We start from the raw sequence: 19233 nt of genomic DNA on the forward strand, positions 1-19233 counted from the left end.
CCAGCCTCTAGTTTATGCTCCTATAGGCTTAGGCTTCCTCTCTATGTATACATTCATTAATGTGTATCACTAACTCAGCATTAGGGACTTGAATTTTCCAAATGTACAATCCTAGGACTTTACATCGGAGACGCGGGTTCCCAAATGGACACACAGAAAAGTACCCTCACTTTTGCCCCTGAGTGCACTAAAAATAAGCCAGGATGCTACACCGCCAACCCTACCGCGTTCAGCACCTCAAACGACCGCCAACACCACCACGTTCACCATCTCAAACGACCGCCAAAGAAAACGCGTTCAGCACCTCAAACGACCGTAAACACAACCGCCAAAACCACCTCAAACGACAGCCAAAACTACCACGTTCACAAACAACCCCATAACAACCACGTTCAATGCTTCAAACAATGCGTTCAAATCAATCAAACATCAAGTTTTTGCAGAGAAAAAACACACTGCAATTCCTGCAAAGACAATACAAATGACAAAGTTGACTTACATGAAAATGAAGGATCCATGATGATGTCAGACAGTTTCCCTGTCACTCCAAAGACTTTACGATGGGCTTCGAGATGGACCAGGGCAGCAGGCTCTGTCACGGTTCATGATCCAAACCCATCCTGTAATACTGCAAACCTGCAAGAGAAGGGACACAAAAACTCCGGGGAGCGATGCCCCGGGGGTTGAGTTAGTGATATGTATTAATGAATGTATAGAGGAAGTCTAAGTGTAAAACACCCTGGCTTATTTGGAGTGCCCTCAGGGGCAAAAGTAAAGGTAACTTTCTGTCTGTCCATTTGGTCACCCGTGTCTCCAATGTAAATGTCTAAGATTGTACATTTGGAAAATTAAACTCCCTAACGGGGAGTTAGTGATATGCATTAATGAATGTATACATAGAGAGGAAGTCCAAGCCTATAAGAGCATAAACAAGGGACTGGTCCAAGGTCAGCCCGAGCTAAAGCTGCAAAGAGGACAGAGACCAGCGTTAATACAAGTTGAACACTGTGCACTAACAGAGGATTCCACATCAAACCAGCGCCAAAACTGCCTTCACCACCTCAGACCACCAAAATCACCACGTTGACCACCTCAGCGGTCGTTTGAGGTGGTGAACGCGGTGGTTTTGGCGGTTTGAGGTGGTGAACGTGGTTGTGTTGGCGGTCTGAGGTGGTGAAGGCAGTTTTGGCACCGATTTGATGTAGAAACCTCTGTTAATACAAGTTGAACACCGTGCACCGTCCTGGTCCGTCCCCTTGCAGCTTTAGCTCGGGCTGACGTTGGACCAGCCTCTAGTTTATGCTCCTATAGGCTTAGGCTTCCTCTCTATGTATACATTCATTAATGTGTATCACTAACTCAGCATTAGGGACTTGAATTTTCCAAATGTACAATCCTAGGACTTTACATCGGAGACGCGGGTTCCCAAATGGACAGACAGAAAAGTACCCTCACTTTTGCCCCTGAGTGCACTAAAAATAAGCCAGGATGCTACACCGCCAACCCTACCGCGTTCAGCACCTCAAACGACCGCCAACACCACCACGTTCACCATCTCAAACGACCGCCAAAGAAAACGCGTTCACCACCTCAAACGACCGTAAACACAACCGCCTTCACCACCTCAAACGACAGCCAAAACTACCACGTTCACAAACAACCCCATAACACCCCTGTTCAATGCTTCAAACACTGCGTTCAAATCAATCAAACATCAACTTTTTGCAGAGAAAAAACACACTGCAATTCCTGCAAAGACAATACAAATGACAAAGTTGACTTACATGAAAATGAAGGATCCATGATGATGTCAGACAGTTTCCCTGTCACTCCAAAGAAGTTACGATGGGCTTCGAGATGGACCAGGGCAACAGGCTCTGTCACGGTTCATGATCCAAACCCATCCTGTAATACTGCAAACCTGCAAGAGAAGGGACACAAAAACTCCGGGGAGCGATGCCCCGGGGGTTGAGTTAGTGATATGTATTAATGAATGTATAGAGGAAGTCTAAGTGTAGACCACCCTGGCTTATTTGGAGTGCCCTCAGGGGCAAAAGTAAAGGTAACTTTCTGTCTGTCCATTTGGTCACCCGTGTCTCCAATGTAAAGTCCTAAGATTGTACATTTGGAAAATTAAAGTCCCTAACGGGGAGTAAGTGATATGCATTAATGCATGTATACATAGAGAGGAAGTCCAAGCCTATAAGAGCATAAACAAGGGACTGGTCCAAGGTCAGCCCGAGCTAAAGCTTCAAAGAGGACAGAGACCAGCGTTAATACAAGTTGAACACTGTGCACTAACAGAGGATTCCACATCAAACCAGCGCCAAAACTGCCTTCACCACCTCAGACCACCAAAATCACCATGTTGACCACCTCAGCGCTCGTTTGAGGTGGTGAACGCGGTGGTTTTGGCGGTCTCAGGTGGTGAACGTGGTTGTTTTGGCGGTCTGAGGTGGTGAAGGCAGTTTTGGCACCGATTTGATGTAGAAACCTCTGTTAATACAAGTTGAACACCGTGCACCGTGCTGGTCCGTCCCCTTGCAGCGTTAGCTCGGGCTGACGTTGGACCAGCCTCTAGTTTATGCTCCTATAGGCTTAGGCTTCCTCTCTATGTATACATTCATTAATGTGTATCACTAACTCAGCATTAGGGACTTGAATTTTCCAAATGTACAATCCTAGGACTTTACATCGGAGACGCGGGTTCCAAATGGACAGACAGAAAAGTACCCTCACTTTTGCCCCTGAGTGCACTAAAAATAAGCCAGGATGCTACACCGCCAACACTACCGCGTTCACAAACAACCCCATAACAACCACGTTCAATGCTTCAAACAATGCGTTCAAATCAATCAAACATCAACTTTTTGCAGAGAAAAAACACACTGCAATTCCTGCAAAGACAATACAAATGACAAAGTTGACTTACATGAAAATGAAGGATCCATGATGATGTCAGACAGTTTCCCTGTCACTCCAAAGACGTTACGATGGGCTTCGAGATGGACCAGGGCAACAGGCTCTGTCACGGTTCATGATCCAAACCCATCCTGTAATACTGCAAACCTGCAAGAGAAGGGACACAAAAACTCCGGGGAGCGATGCCCCGGGGGTTGAGTTTGTGATATGTATTAATGAATCCATTTTAAGGTCGGTTTCGTACTGTCACGGGTAATGAAACAAGCAGGACACAAATGCAGATATAAACTGAAAATGCCTTTATTTCAAGGTTATATATGTATATATACATATATACATATATATATATATATACATATACATACATATATACATACATATACACATATATACATATATACACATATACACATATACATACATATATACATATATACATACAATGACAAAACATAACATTCACCGCAGAACTAGTCAGGGAACAAGACGAACCGACCAAGACAGACAGAAAACCCAGAACTTAAATACACACAAGACTAATCACACAACAAGACACAGGTGAGGAGTAAGGAGAAAACACAGGGGCCCAGGTGAACATAATCAGACAATTAGACACACCAGGGAAACTAATAACAAGAGGAACACACAGGGAAACTAATGACAAGAGGAACACACAGGGAAACTAATGACAAGAGGAACACACAGGGAAACTAATGACAAGAGGAACACACAGGGAAAAGGACCAGACAATAACCCAGAGGAAAACATGACTTGGAAAACAGCAAAAACACCCAAACCTACAAAACTATAAACGTGACATAACATGAGAATCGTGACATGATATGCATTAATGAATGTATACATAGAGAGGAAGTCTAAGCCTAGAGGAGCATAAACTAGGAGCTGGTCCAAGGTCAGCCCGAGCTAAATCTGTAGAGACCAGCGTTAATACAAGTTGAACAATGGCACTGTTTTATGCTCACCGGCTCACCGGTCCGCTGCTCGGTCTAAAAGAAGTGGCACCTAAGTGTTCGCATTTAAATAGGGAGCATGTAATCAACGCTCACAAGTAACAGCTGACAAACAGATCACGTGACAAATGGGCAACAGCTGGCAACATGCCTTTATTTATAATGTGATATCTAAAAATGAGTCAGCAGATTTAAAACATAGATATTTAAACTACATTTAGGCTGGACAGTGTTCCGGTTATACGGGGATACAAATGAATGTTGTCCAAATTAAATTAAATGCATTGATTGATTGATTGATTGATTCACCAACAGACTGAAGGGCTGCAGTAAACCAGCAGTAAAACATGATCAAATACGAGTCATTAAAACATTTATATCAAAAGTGAGCCTATTAAGGTTTGAAGGAATTAAACCGCTTTCATTTTGTTTTTGTTTTTGTTTTTGTTTTTATTATTATCTTTATTAATATCGAGCATTAGGGACCCTGATAAACTCAGAGTCTTATATCAGCTTTAATGGTTTAATTGAAAAATATATTTTAATGTATATTTAAAAAAAAACGCAAAGTGGTACACACACACACACCAATATATACAGTATTTATACATTTGTATAACTCCTCTGTCTCTTTCAGTGGTGATGAAACTGTTAGAGACCATCAGACTGTGTGTGTGTGTGTGTGTGTAACATGTACAAATACATGATGATAAACACACACACATATATTTAGATATACAGTAAATGTATATGTGTGTGTTGTTACATTCCCTATTGGGCTAGGGGAACCAAAGGGAAATAACACGACCAGAGTGGAATTGGTATGATAATAAGTGGCTTTATTACAGTAGGTGGTAACAAAGACAGGCAAACAGCCTAGAATGAACCAAACGGATGATCTAACCATCAACAAAAAAAGGACTCCAAAAGAGAGTTACAAAGAAACAAAACCTCACGTTACACGTGGTAAGAATGGAAATGAGGAAGGCTGCACACACACAGCTGCAGCTGGTCAACAGGTGCTAATCACCTGGGTCTAAGCTAACATGTTACACAAATACTAGCAGCTGATCAACAGGTGCTAATCACCTGGGTCTAAGCTAACATGTTACACAAATACTAGCAGCTGATCAACAGGTGCTAATCACCTGGGTCTAAGCTTTCATGTTACACAAATACTAGCAGCTGGTCAACAGGTGCTAATCACCTGGCTCTAAGCTAACATGTTACACAAATACTAGCAGCTGATCAACAGGTGCTAATCACCTGGGTCTAAGCTTTCATGTTACACAAATACTAGCAGCTGGTCAACAGGTGCTAGTCACCTGGCTCTAAGCTAACATGTTACACAAATACTAGCAGCTGATCAACAGGTGCTAATCACCTGGGTCTAAGCTAACATGTTACACAAATACTAGCAGCTGGTCAACAGGTGCTAGTCACCTGGCTCTAAGCTAACATGTTACACAAATACTAGCAGCTGGTCAACAGGTGCTAATCACCTGGGTCTAAGCTAACATGTTACACAAATACTAGCAGCTGATCAACAGGTGCTAGTCACCTGGGTCTAAGCTAACATGTTACACAAATACTAGCAGCTGATCAACAGGTGCTAATCACCTGGGTCTAAGCTAACATGTTACACAAATACTAGCAGCTGGTCAACAGGTGCTAGTCACCTGGCTCTAAGCTAACAATCCAAAGCAAAGTTACACAATATAAGAGGCACAACACACTACTTGCACTCTGCTAAGTATTCTATGGATTACGAGGGAGCTAACAGCATAAACACACGAGTAGAGTATCACGAGGCTAGAGGCATCTGTCTCCCAACACAGAGCCTCCAGAATGATCTCCGTTCCCAGCCTTTGTACTCCTCCCCCGGGAGATGTGCCGGAAGGGGCGGGGAATCACCTCTTCGGATGCAGCGAGGGCGGGACGTCGGAGGAACTGCGCCGCTCATGTGTACACACACACATACATACACACACACACACACACACACACACACACACACACACACAAACACACAAACACACAAACAGGTTTAACAGCCTTAACAGCCCCAGGAAGGCAGCGGCTGTAACAGTGTTTATTTGTAATCATCTGTGGGCGGGGAGGGGGGGAGGATTAACCGGCTGATCTGCGACACGCGATACCTCTCTCTCTCTCTCTCTCTCACACTCTCTCACACACACACACACACGCACACTCTCTCTCTCTCACACACTCACACACATACACACACTCTCTCTCTCTCAAACACTCTCTCTCACACACACACACACACACACACACACACACACACACACACACACACACACACTCACACACATACACACTCTCTCGGCGGCGGAGCTCCATCAGCGGCGGAGAGTCGGGAGACAAAGAGAGAGAGAGAGACGGGAGAGAGCGAGACACCTGACCGTGACAGACAGGAGGAGACAGTGTTAGAAATTAAAATCAATGTTTTAATGGGGAAATGTAGTTTAAACATGCCGTCAGTTTTAATGCTCTTTTATACTGAAAAACCAGAAATTCTTGTGCACAAGCAGTTAAGCTTTTATTCTGAAAATCCTTCATCTACGGTTAGCATTTAGCATGTGGCTAATATACGATTTCCTAAAGAGGTGAATTTAGTAGCGAAATGATATGGAGTGGTGCAAACCGAAGCCTACTGATTTAACGCTACAACTATAGATGTCGAGATACTACCATGCTGAATATTAAATGAAGGTACAGTTTATTTGAATACATTATTGTTTACAGACGAGAGTAGCATGTGACAACATCCGGAATGACCGGAAACCAAACGAGCCGAGAAGTATTTTTTAGAGTATAGATTACAGCGTTTAGAATGTGTTAAATGAAAAGTGATGAAAGAGAATAAGAGGAGAAAAGGCGTGTTAAGCATATATTGAATGTGAAAAGAACCAATCCTCTGTTTAAATGCAATAACGGACATTGGAGACGAGGCGAGCCGGCAGGCGGGGAGGAGCCAGCAGAGGATACAGCACCGGAGGAGAGATCCTTGCTCTTCTCTTCCCTATCGAGGAGCGGATCACAGCTGTTTGTCTGACTGAACAATATCATGCTTGTGTCCAACCCGCGCCTTTTTTAATTAAAGTACCCAATTGAACTTTCACAGAGACTCCATTTAGTCTCCTTTTAAAGCTTCTCTCCTGGACGGGAGAATAACGAACACAGTTTACAACAGACAGACAGACAGGCAGGCAGACAGACAGACAGGAGGGGCAAACGGAGAGACGGCTTCAGCGCGGCTGCATGATGGCGGAACACATGTTCCTGTGAGCGGGGCAGGCGCTGTTCAGTGGGTGTGTTCCGACAGACCGACCGTGACTGCGGTCAACTCAGCCGTCTCTCGCATTTGCATGGTCAAATGAGCAGGGCTTCATTTTTGAGTGCGCGATTAATAGCGTCTTTACGGTAATCGCCGAGAAGCGACGCTGACGGTAGTAGCTTATGAAGTTCTCAGTGAAAGATGTACTGTTGGACTCAGTACTACTTGGACTACCACCACAGGTACAGTCAAGTACTTTTATCGTGTACTTTTTGAGTAATACCCTGTCAAACTCCCCTGCAGAGTACAATAATGCATGTTTTCTGCCATCTTTGATGAGAGATAAAATCATTTGCCATAAGTTCTCAGTGGAAGTGGTACTGCTGGATAGAGTGCTACTAGGACTACCACCACAAGTACAATCAAGTACTTTTATCGTGTACTTTTTGAGTAATACCCTGTCAAACTCCCCTGCAGAGTACAATAATGCATGTTTTCTGCCATCTTTGATGGGAGATAAAATCATTTTTTGCCATAAATTCTCAGTGAAAGTGACTTGTGGTGGTAGTCCTAGTAGCACTCTATCCAGCAGTACCACTCACTGAGAACTTATGGCAAAAAATGATTTTATCTCTCATCAAAGATGGCAGAAAACATGCATTATTGTACTCTGCAGGGGAGTTTGACAGGGGATTACTCAAAAGTACACGATAAAAGTACTTGATTGTACTTGTGGTGGTAGTTCAAATAGTACTGAGTCCAACAGTACATCTTTCACTGAGAACTTATGGCAAAAAATGATTTTATCTCTCATCAAAGATGGCAGAAAACATGCATTATTGTACTCTGCATGGGAGTTTGACAGGGTATTACTCAAAAGGTACACTGTAAAAGTACTTGATTGTATTTGTGGTAGTAGTCTAAAAAGTACTGTGTCCAAAAGTACCAATTTTATCGTTGGTAGCAGAAAAAAACATGCATTCTCTTGCGTTAGTGCCACTTCTCGGCAATTACCGTAAAGGCGCTATAAATCGCGCACTCAAAGATGAAGAACTGCTCATTTGACCAAGCAAACGCGAGAGACGGCTGAGTTGACCGCAGTCGACCGTGTGTGTGTCCGCCGTCTGGACTGTGTGTGGTCGGTGTACCGGGGATAGTGATCAGTGTACCCGGGATAGTGATGGGGAACGCGGAGAGCATGGAGTCTCAGCTCGCGGTGATCCGGTCCAGAGCCGCTCCGGCCCGCCTCCCGATGCCCGAAACCCACCGAGCTGGAGGAGAGGTTCTCCATCGGGCTGGTAAATACACATATACATGATACATTATATCCACACTGCACACTATATATATATACCATTATTCACATTATACACACACATCCATAATACCTGGTTCATATATATATATATATACACAGTAGAGATATATGATGTGTATCTGGTTAATATATATATATATGTATATATATATATACACACAGTAGAGATATATGATGTGTATTTGGTTCAGATATATATATACACACAGTAGAGATATATGATCTGTATCTGGTAAATATATATATACACATATATATTCACAAATATATATATATATATATATATATATATATTTACAGTACAGATGATTCCTTTCTCCAGAACTCCATGAACCTCCCTCCTGATAAAGTGCGTCTGCTCCGGTCCTACGACAGCGACAAGAAGTGGGAGCTGATCTGTAACCAGGTGAGAGGAGAACCCTTTAGAACCACTCACACTACACAAACGTGTGTGTGTGTGTGTGTGTGTGTGTGTGTGTGTGTGTGTGTGTGTGTGTGTGTGTGTGTGTGTGTGTGTGTGTGTGTGTGTGTGTGTGTGTGTGTGTGTGTGTGTGTGTGTGTGTGTGTGTGTGTGTGTGTGTGTGTGTGTGTGTGTGTGTGTGTGTGTGTGTGTGTGTGTGTGTGTGTGTGTGTGTGTGTGTGTGTGTGTGTGTGTGTGTGTGTGTGTGTGTGTGTGTGTGTGTGTGTGTTTGGCGGCATCAATACTCTGATACACATATAAGTCCTGCATTTAAAATGATCAAGTCTCTCATAAGCATTGCCCCTAAGCCATCACCCAAACCACCAACCTTAACCCCGGGGATGTTCAGAATGTGCTATTTTACGCATCCATCCTTTTCACCCTGTCTGTCTCTCACCGGTCTGTCTCACCTGTATGTCTCTCACCTGTTTGTCCTCACCTGTCTGTCTCTCACCCTGTCTGTCTCTAAACCTGTCTGTCTCTCACCGGTGTGTCTCACCTGTCTGTGTCTCACATATCTGTCTCTCACCTGTCTGTCTCTCTCCTGTCTGTGTCTCACCTGTCCGTCTCTCTCCTGTCTGTCCTCACATGTCTGTTTCTGACCTGTCTGTCTCACCTGTCTGTGTTTCACCTGTCTGTCTCTCCCCTGTCCTTTTCACCCTGTCTGTCTCTCACCGGTCTATCTCACCTGTATGTCTCTCACCTGTCTGTCCTCACCTGTCTGTCTCTCACCCTGTCTGTCTCTCACCTGTCTGTCCTCACCTGTCTGTCTCTCACATATTTGCCTCTCACCTGTCTGTCCTCACCTGTCTGTGTCTCACCTGTATGTCTCTCACCTGTCTGTCCTCACCTGTCTGTCCTCACCTGTCTGTGTCTCACCTGTGTGTCTCTCACCTGTGTGTCTCTCACCTGTCTGTGTCCCACCTGTCTCAGGTCATCGCTTCGTTAAACTCTACGCAGCATTTAAACTCAAGCACATGACCTGAAGTACAACCACACCGACCTCACCTGGCAGAGCCCGGAGTAGACCTGTGTGTGTGTGTGTGTGTGTGTGTGTGTGTGTGTGTGTGTGTGTGTGTGTGTGTGTGTGTGTGTGTGTGTGTGTGTGTGTGTGTGTGTGTGTGTGTGTGTGTGTGTGTGTGTGTGTGTGTGTGTGTGTGTGTGTGTGTGTGTGTGTGTGTGTGTGTGTGTGTGTGTGTGTGTGTGTGTGTGTGTGTGTGTGTGTGTGTGTGTGTGTGTGTGTGTGTGTGTGTTATTTCTCAATGTTCTTCCAATGAAACTGGGTGTGTTGTACATTCCTGCTTTTTTTTACTTCTTGCACCACAATTCTTTCTCAATGTTATTCCAATAAAACTGGGTGTGTGACTTCCACAGAACTGATACAAATATTCTCATCTGTGTGGAAATGTTTTCCATCTGCAGGATGAACATAATACACTCATACCCCTTAATTTCCTATGGCGGTCAATTCTGACCGAAAACATCACGGGTGTCTCACTGTTGAATAAATCACTAAACAAATCAATGCAAGTGGTGATCATCAATTGTATATGTTCAGAGGCCTAGTGTGGAGGATAATATAAGGTGTTCAGGCAATTGGATGAAAAACACAATATTTATGATAAAAAAACAAAGTCACTCTGTCACTTTTGACCCAAAACGCAAAAGAAGGGATGGGGGGGGGGGGGTGTTGGAATGGGGAAAGTAATATATTAATATAACAGATAATGTATTAACATATCTAATTACTTTTGATACCAAGTAATACGTTTATATTATTATGTTTATATAGCAATACGTTTATCGTTTTTAAAGGAATAATATTTAAATAGTAACTTATTATCGATTTGAACCTCAGGGCACACAACGGTATAGTTTTCTTCCTAAATGATTAGTTCAACTTTCGCCATTGCGTTAAGTAGCAGTTTTGCTTAACCAAAAAACAGCTCAAGAATAATTATGGATATCAGAAGTTGGGTTTATGATAAAAAACAAAACACCATAGAGACCCCAGCAGATTTGATCCAAAGCAGCCCCAGCTGATGATAATGAATGATTGCCATGGGTTGGTTGGCTGACTAATGCCAGAGTAGAGAAGAACATGTAAGTTATTTGCTAACGCTGTCTCAAATTACATATTACTTTTTGTAGTTGTAGTAGGTACCTACTTCAGCTGCACTTGCAAAGTATGTTGCGTGCATTTTTGCCATGCTGCATTTGACATGGTTTTGGGATACGCTAAATCTTTTTCTGGCTTATTTTTTAGCTGTATATATAATAATATAGTAAATATATTGAGACGCAGGCTCTGCCTCCCCTGCTGTTTACCTCACTGCACGTCACCGCTACTGACACTTTGACAAACTGATTAAAGGGACTGACGAAATGTGCTCTTAGTTCAGATTCTTTTTTTTTTTTTTGGGGAACTCACTAAAATATTTAATATATTCACAAAGAGAAATTGCCAGGAAGCGCAAAACGTGTTAACCAACTATTCATCTCTTGAGAAAATTAAACGGATATTCAAGACCACCCCTTTGCAAGCAACAACATGATGAAGAATGTGTATTCTGCATTGCCTCACACTTGTTACTCGAATAAACCAAGCCTTTCTTTTCCACTAACCAATGGCAAGAAGCTTCAAAATCATGGGTGTGTTCTGATAAAAGTATAAATGTTTGAGCATCATCTGGGATCATCACCATTCCCACATTCCCCAGCTCTTCAAACAAGGTGAGGATAAATCATAATAGTTATAATACAAATTATTATCATTATGATTTGCATTATTGTATTATGTACAAACTAGCAAATAAATGTTTATTACCATTCCTTCCCACTCTGATTGGTAGTGTGTGTGTGTGTGTGTGTGTGTGTGTGTGTGTGTGTGTGTGTGTGTGTGTGTGTGTGTGTGTGTGTGTGTGTGTGTGTGTGTGTGTGTGTGTGTGTGTGTGTGTGTGTGTGTGTGTGTGTGTGTGTGTGTGTGTGTGTGTGTGTGTGTGTGTGTGTGTGTGTGTGTGTGTGTGTGTGTGTGTGTGTGTGTGTGTGTGTGTGTGTGTTATTTCTCAATGTTATTCCAATGAAACTGGGTGTGTGACTTCCACAGAACTGATACAAACACTCACACCTGTGTGTGTTGTACATTCCTGCTTTTTTTTACTTCTTGCACCACAATTCTTTCTCAATGTTATTCCAATGAAACTGGGTGTGTGACTTCCACAGAACTGATACAAATATTCTCATCTGTGTGGAAATGTTTTCCATCTGCAGGATGAACATAATACACTCATACCCCTTAATTTCCTATGGCGGTCAATTCTGACCGAAAACATCACGGGTGTCTCACTGTTGAATAAATCACTAAACAAATCAATGCAAGTGGTGATCATCAATTGTATATGTTCAGAGGCCTAGTGTGGAGGATAATATAAGGTGTTCAGGCAATTGGATGAAAAACACAATATTTATGATAAAAAAACAAAGTCACTCTGTCACTTTTGACCCAAAACGCAAAAGAAGGGATGGGGGGGGGGGGGGGGGGGGGGGTGTTGGAATGGGGAAAGTAATATATTAATATAACAGATAATGTATTAACATATCTAATTACTTTCGATACCAAGTAATAAGTTTATATTATTATGTTTATATAGCAATACGTTTATCGTTTTTAAAGGAATAATATTTAAATAGTAACTTATTATCGATTTGAACCTCAGGGCACACAACGGTATAGTTTTCTATATGTGTGTGTGTGTGTGTGTGTGTGTGTGTGTGTGTGTGTGTGTCTGTGTGTGTGTGTCTGTCTGTCTGTCTGTCTGTCTGTCTGTCTGTCTGTCTGTCTGTCTGTCTGTCTGTCTGTCTGTCTGTCTGTCTGTCTGTCTGTCTGTCTGTCTGTCTGTGTGTGTGTGTGTGTGTGTGTGTGTGTGTGTGTGTGTGTGTGTGTGTGTGTAACCCTATCTTGACCTTCACTGTCAGACGGAATAGCCCTAACAGCCTGGTCGTGGCCCTTCTGCCCATAACATGTGTTGGGGTCTATTTCCTGTAAGTATCAGTAGATGGTAAAGTGAAAACATTGACTAGGTTTATCATTTTACAGCTGAGCACATTTGCACACTTGATATTGCCTGGAAAAAAGATTTCTAAGTGGCAGAGTGTTGTCCTGAGGCAACGAACAAAAAAACATAGTTTTAGCTAATTAATAAATGCGTTTTAAAAAATCAAATATACTTCTTTACGTATTCATGCACTAATATGTTAAAAAGTGAAATGTATGTAAGCGGTGGCCCTGAGTCCCCTGCAGCTTTGCTTCCAGAGAGGACTGCTCCACCCCCAGACAAAATGCCACACCCATAAAATTCCCTTATTGTATTGGACACCAGCATGTCAGGTGACATTGTGTATATTTAAAAAAAATAAAATATTTAGAGGGCCAGTTTGAGGTCGAAAAAGGTGGTTGAGGGTTAAGGCGAGGATAAATCATAATGGTAACCACACCTTGTGTTTGTATTATTGTATTATATACGAGCAAGAAAATGCCAAATTGTAAATATGCAATATAATGTTTCATGCATCCCATGTTTCACAACTTTTTCCAGACTGCAGTATAGTGTATACTATAACCCTATTGATAGCAAGCAAGCAGGCAGGCAGTCAAGCAAACCAAGAAGGTTCCCGGTTGGAAAAACCTGCCTGCCCCCTTGCTTGCCTGCTTAGTTGCTTAGTTAACGATAGTGGAATAGTATATACTATACTGGATAGTCGTGGCCTAGTGGGTAGAGCGTCTACCTGGTGACCAATTTTCTTTTAAACTTTTTTTTTAGCCTTTATTTATACAGGTTTAGATCTCATTGAGACACAAGGTCTCATTTTCAAGAGAGACCTGTCAGTGGTAACACTACCACACAAAGTTACAGACAGACAGGACACTAGACACAGAGGCAACACTAAAATACGTCGTAAAAAAAAAAGAAGTATTCATTAAAATCCATATACAGTCAGATGTAGCAGGTGCAAACACCAACAGATGATTTCTCCAGCTTTTTTTAAATAAGTTTAAAATCTATGATGGGTATCAAAGTGGTCAGCTTAAGTTCCTGCTGAGGCGTGTTCCAGGTCGAGGGGTCAGAGTATGATATGGCTTTTTTCCCAAGCACCGTGCGTACTGAGGGGACGGACAGAGTGATGTAATTTTGAGATCGTAGTCTATAGCTGTACTGTTTGTGTGATATGTAAGTGGATATGTAGAGGGGCAGCAGTCCAAGCATAGCGGTATAGATGAGTTTGTACCAGTGCAGTGATCTGCGCATTGATAATGATGTCCAGTTGACTAAAGAGTACAGCGTGCAATGGGTTATGACCCTCAGAGCCCCATGGTAGACAGGGTGCAGTGGGGTGTGAGGGGGTTTCAGTGGGTTATGACCCTCAGAGCCCCATGGTAGAGAGCGTGCAGTGGGGTGTGAGGGGGTTTCAGTGGGTTATGACCCTCAGAGCCCCATGGTAGGGAGCGTGCAGTGGGGTGTGAGGGGGTTTCAGTGGGTTATGAACCTCAGAGCCCCATGGTAGAGAGCGTGCAGTGGGGTGTGAGGGGGTTTCAGTGGGTTATGACCCTCAGAGCCCCATGGTAGAGAGCGTGCAGTGGGGTGTGAGGGGGTTTCAGTGGGTTATGACCCTCAGAGCCCCATGGTAGAGAGCGTGCAGTGGGGTGTGAGGGGGTTTCAGTGGGTTATGAACCTCAGAGCCCCATGGTAGAGAGCGTGCAGTGGGGTGTGAGGGGGTTTCAGTGGGTTATGACCCTCAGAGCCCCATGGTAGAGAGCGTGCAGTGGGGTGTGAGGGGGTTTCAGTGGGTTATGAACCTCAGAGCCCCATGGTAGAGAGCGTACAGTGGGGTGTGAGGGGGTTACAGTGGGTTATGAACCTCAGAGCCCCATGGTAGAGAGCGTGCAGTGGGGTGTGAGGGGGGTTTCAGTGGGTTATGAACCTCAGAGCCCCATGGTAGAGAGCGTGCAGTGGGGTGTGAGGGGGTTACAGTGGGTTATGAACCTCAGAGCCCCATGGTAGAGAGCGTGCAGTGGGGTGTGAGGGGGTTTCAGTGGGTTATGAACCTCAGAGCCCCATGGTAGAGAGCGTGCAGTGGGGTGTGAGGGGGTTTCAGTGGGTTATGACCCTCAGAGCCCCATGGTAGAGAGCGTGCAGTGGGGTGTGAGGGGGTTTCAGTGGGTTATGAACCTCAGAGCCCCATGGTAGACAGGGTGCAGTGGTGTGTGAGGGGTTTACAGTTGGTAATGAACCTCAGAGCCCCATGGTAAACAGCGTCCAGCAGATGAAGGGAGTGAGCTGAGGCGTTCATGTACATAACATCACCGTAGTCCAAGAGCGGCAAAAATGTAGCAGCTACAAGCCGTTTCCTCGCTCTTGCGGAGAAGCAGGCCTTATTTCTAAAAAAGAATCCCAGTTTCAATTTCAATTTCCTTAAGAGATTGTCAATATGTGGTTTGAAGAAGAGATTTCCATCTATCGTGATGCCTAAGTATCTGTAGGTGTTAACAGCTTCAATGGGGTTATGCTATGCAGACATGATGTAGGGAAGAACAGTTGGTAACTTTTTCTTATTGGAAAACAACATGACTTTTGTCTTATCTGAATTTAACACCAACCTAAGGTGGAACAGATGTGACTGAAAAGTGTAAAAAGCAGACTGCATACGTGCAAATGCAAGGGCAACAGTGCTAGCACAACAGTACACAACAGTATCATCTGCATATAGATGTACAGAGACATCAATATTTTGACCCACATCATTTATATAAATAGTAAAAAGGGTCGGCCCCAAGACCGATCCTTGAGGAACGCCTCTGGGCACATTACGAAAGCTTGAGGAGAGACCGCTGAATTGTACACATTGCTTGCGATTTGAAAGATAGTTTGAAAACCAACTAACAGCTTGGTCAGACAGGCCTATATGGGATAACTTCTGGCATAGAATGCCATGGTCCACGTATCAAATGCCTTGGATCAGTCTATAAAAAGGGCAGCACAGTAGTTCTTTGCGTCCAAGCCTTCAACAATGTCATTCACTACTTTCAAAGCAGCCGTTACTGTACTGTGCTGCTTCCTAAAGCCTGACTGGTGAGGAGATAGGAGGTTGTTCAAGCTTAAATATTCTTTGATTTGATCATTCACCAGCCTTTCAAGTACTTTAGCTAAAATAGAGAGCTTGGAAATTGGTCTGTAATTAATAGGTCATGAGTTCAATCCCACCTGGGAACACCACCACTAGTGTGTCCTTGAGCAAGGCACTTAACCCTAAATTGCTCCTGGGGGACTGCCCCTGGAATGTCAATGTAAGTTGCTTTGGATAAAAGTGTCTGCTAAATGACTGTAATGTACTGTAGTCTGGAAAAAGAGAGAAGGGATGAACAGTCAGCTAATTTTAACCCAAAATATAATAATATATTTATATATATTTTTATATATCAAACGTTATTTTGCATTTGAAACATATGCATACTTACAAAGTTTTTTTGTTTTTTTAACCCCCAATTTTTTTTAAGGCGAGACACCCCAGGTGAATACGGTAATTTTTTTAACTTAAAGGTATCAGCTAGAAATTTCTCCAGTTAATTACTTACAATAAGGCAATTGTCTTTTGTATTACACGTTTTCTGAAATAGCATGTTTAAATATGCAAATTACTCATTATGTCATCAAATATGTGCATATTTTAACACATTTCAGGAATCGAAATCTGAACTTTGGATAAAGCCAGGTTCAAAATTCTTGTTTCATTTTGTAGTCATATTAGCATCTAAGGCTTTTACAGAAGGGATATTGGATATCTCTTTTTATCACTCCATAAATCAGAAAATACTGTCAACAGCCCTAAAATATCAATTTTTGCCATGTTTTTAGATATACAATGTTGTATAATTAAGGCTATGAATGATATATGAACAAACCCTTCTGTAAAAGCCTTCATAATATTGATAAGAAAATAATTGGAAGGTTTGGTGTGTCTACGTGCAACTGAAGTTGAGATTTCGAACTCAGAGTAGGAGAAAAAACTCATTTTGAGAAAAGGACCTTTAAAGATTGCAGTGAGGCGCTAGCTAAGCCCTCCTGGTCTCTGGATGACAGCTTGCGCCTCGACGCACTCCGTGAAGGTATTTCATGTTCGGGGTCATTTGTTTTTTGTATAATCTTGCTTCGTGCAAGGGATAATTGTTGTCGTCTTCTCTGTAAACTTTTTTTTCGCCGTTCTTTTGCCATTTTGAGATTTCAATTTCTAGCGGAAAGCTAACCAGGAAGTGTTTTAGCACACCACGTGACGCATCTGAACGAATCACGTTGTCTGAAATTGACACCAGCCAATGAGATTTCGTTTCTTGGTTTAAGACCCCTTTGTGCTTTCCCGATTGGTCGCTGATACAAAGGAAACGACCATATTTGGATCCAATGAGATTGTGCAGGAGAGACAGAGCTTTCCAACGATATCTCTGATGACATGGTGCACACAGCGGTCGCGGTACTTTATGTTACGTTAGAAAGCTAACTTTTGGTGAATTTAGGAGAAATCTACTGACGCAAATAGACAAACTATAGTCAAATAAACACTTAAATGTGTATTTTGTACGTTTCCCTTCCAAAAGCCTGAGAGAAAACATGTTATAGAATCAAAATAGCACAAAATCTCAAAATTGACCAGTGCTTGAAAAACGATGTTTTTGCCTGCCGTGTCTCGCTTAAATAAACTATAATTATGTATTGAGTATGTAAGTTACAATACATAATTATTGTTTGTATTAAAAAGCGTTGGGTATAAAAAAAAAAAAAACGTTCTACCAGGGAGAGGCAGGGAGAGCCGCGCCTTTGCGCCCTCTATTGGCCAGCCGCCACTGAAAACAACGTTGATTTGGTTGTTCGTTTTATTGCAATGTTTTTATTGTTTAATTTGTTTGTATTTTACCTTTTAAAATACCCCCTTTTTAAATGTTATTTAAACATCTTTACTGCGTTCTTAAAATCCTAAAAGTGGTTCTTGACATTTACATTTCAGATCTGATTACGAACTCAAAGATGGCGTTTGCACCAATGACAGTAATTGGTGGCGGCGGAGGTTCCCCTTTTTCATTGACTGGTGAGGAAAATGGATCGACCTTGGAGAAGCTGGGAGTGTGGGTCGAAGGCTGGCAGGTGAAGAGTGTGAAGGTCTGGCTTACAGATGGGACCAACAAAGTTTTTGGTAATCCAGGTGGAAACTATCAAGAGTATACATTCAACCCTGGTGAGTGTTTCACCTCTCTGTCACTGTGGGGGAATGGAGCAGGTACTCGTCTAGGGGCCATCAAATTCAAGACAAATCGCCCAGGAGAGTTCTTTGCCAAAATGACCAGCTGGGGATTGAAACAAGAATACCCTATGGATGTTGGCTCTGGAATCTGCTTCGGGGTTGTTGGAAGATGTGGCTCTGATATGGATAGCATGGGATTCAGGTTCCTCAATGCTGTCAAGTCCACCGTTTTGACAAACGTCAACTACCCAACAATGCACCAAGTTGTACCCCAGGTGACTGTAGAGGAAATCAAATCCATCACCTACGACAACGACACCTCAGTCCCTCAAGAACACACGATTGAATCCTCCAAGAAGATTACAAAGAAGTCCTCATGGACTGTGACCAACAGTATAGAGGCAACCTTAAGTATGGAAGTGAGTGCAGGAATCCCAGAGGTAATGGAGGTTTCAACTGGATTCAGCTTTACCATGGGAACAGAGAGCTCATACAAACAGGAAAACACTGAAGAGAGAATGGAGACCATGACCTTTCCCATCCATGTTCCTGCAGGAAAGAAGGTGGAAGCTGAGTTTACCATCGGTCGAGCCACCACTGACCTGCCTTACACTGGCACAGTGAAAATAACCTGCCAGAATGATAGTGTGCTTCAGTATGAAACCAGTGGCGTTTACAAAGGGCTTTCCTACACCTCAATAAAAGCAAATGTTAAAGAAATATAGATAAAATAACAGAACAACATTTGACTCACCTCTTGTAGTCCTTACATAACTCCTACTTTAAACTGCATGGCTACTCATTGTATACTCAGAACAGCACTTTTTGTAAAAGAGTATTCTACTTGCAGGTGAACTTATTTTTTAAAATAAACAAATAAAATCATTACAAATGGAGCTGTGCTTTTTTGTCCTTTTTGAGAAGTATGAACCTTTATTTTCGCATTAGAAGATTTATTTTTCTTATATTTTGT

The 19233-nt window shown here is 42.7% G+C and overlaps 1 protein-coding gene across 2 annotated transcripts; it reads left to right on the plus strand.

The window, feature by feature from the left end:
- Window positions 1–8835: 8835 nt before the first annotated feature.
- On the plus strand, window positions 8836–19156 carry LOC307027677 (aerolysin-like protein). 2 transcript variants are annotated; one of them, XM_079695961.1, is made up of 2 exons: window positions 8836–8918; window positions 18027–19156. In XM_079695961.1, the coding sequence occupies exon 2, from the start codon at window positions 18047–18049 to the stop codon at window positions 18983–18985; it is 939 nt and encodes a 312-aa protein (XP_079552087.1). In that variant the 5' UTR covers window positions 8836–8918; window positions 18027–18046; the 3' UTR covers window positions 18986–19156. The 2 variants fall into 2 exon arrangements, with proteins under 2 accessions (XP_079552087.1, XP_079552086.1); XM_079695960.1 differs by lacking the exon at window positions 8836–8918 and adding an exon at window positions 11586–11705.
- The last annotated feature ends 77 nt before the right edge of the window (window positions 19157–19233 follow it).

This window comes from Notothenia rossii, assembly GCF_949606895.1.
Source record: "Notothenia rossii genome assembly, contig: scaffold_137, whole genome shotgun sequence".
NCBI lineage: Eukaryota > Metazoa > Chordata > Actinopteri > Perciformes > Nototheniidae > Notothenia > Notothenia rossii.

Bases quoted from the DNA above. Each gene is read 5' to 3' on its own strand.
- LOC307027677 (XM_079695961.1), top strand. From the start codon at position 18,047: ATGGCGTTTGCACCAATGACAGTAATTGGTGGCGGCGGAGGTTCCCCT.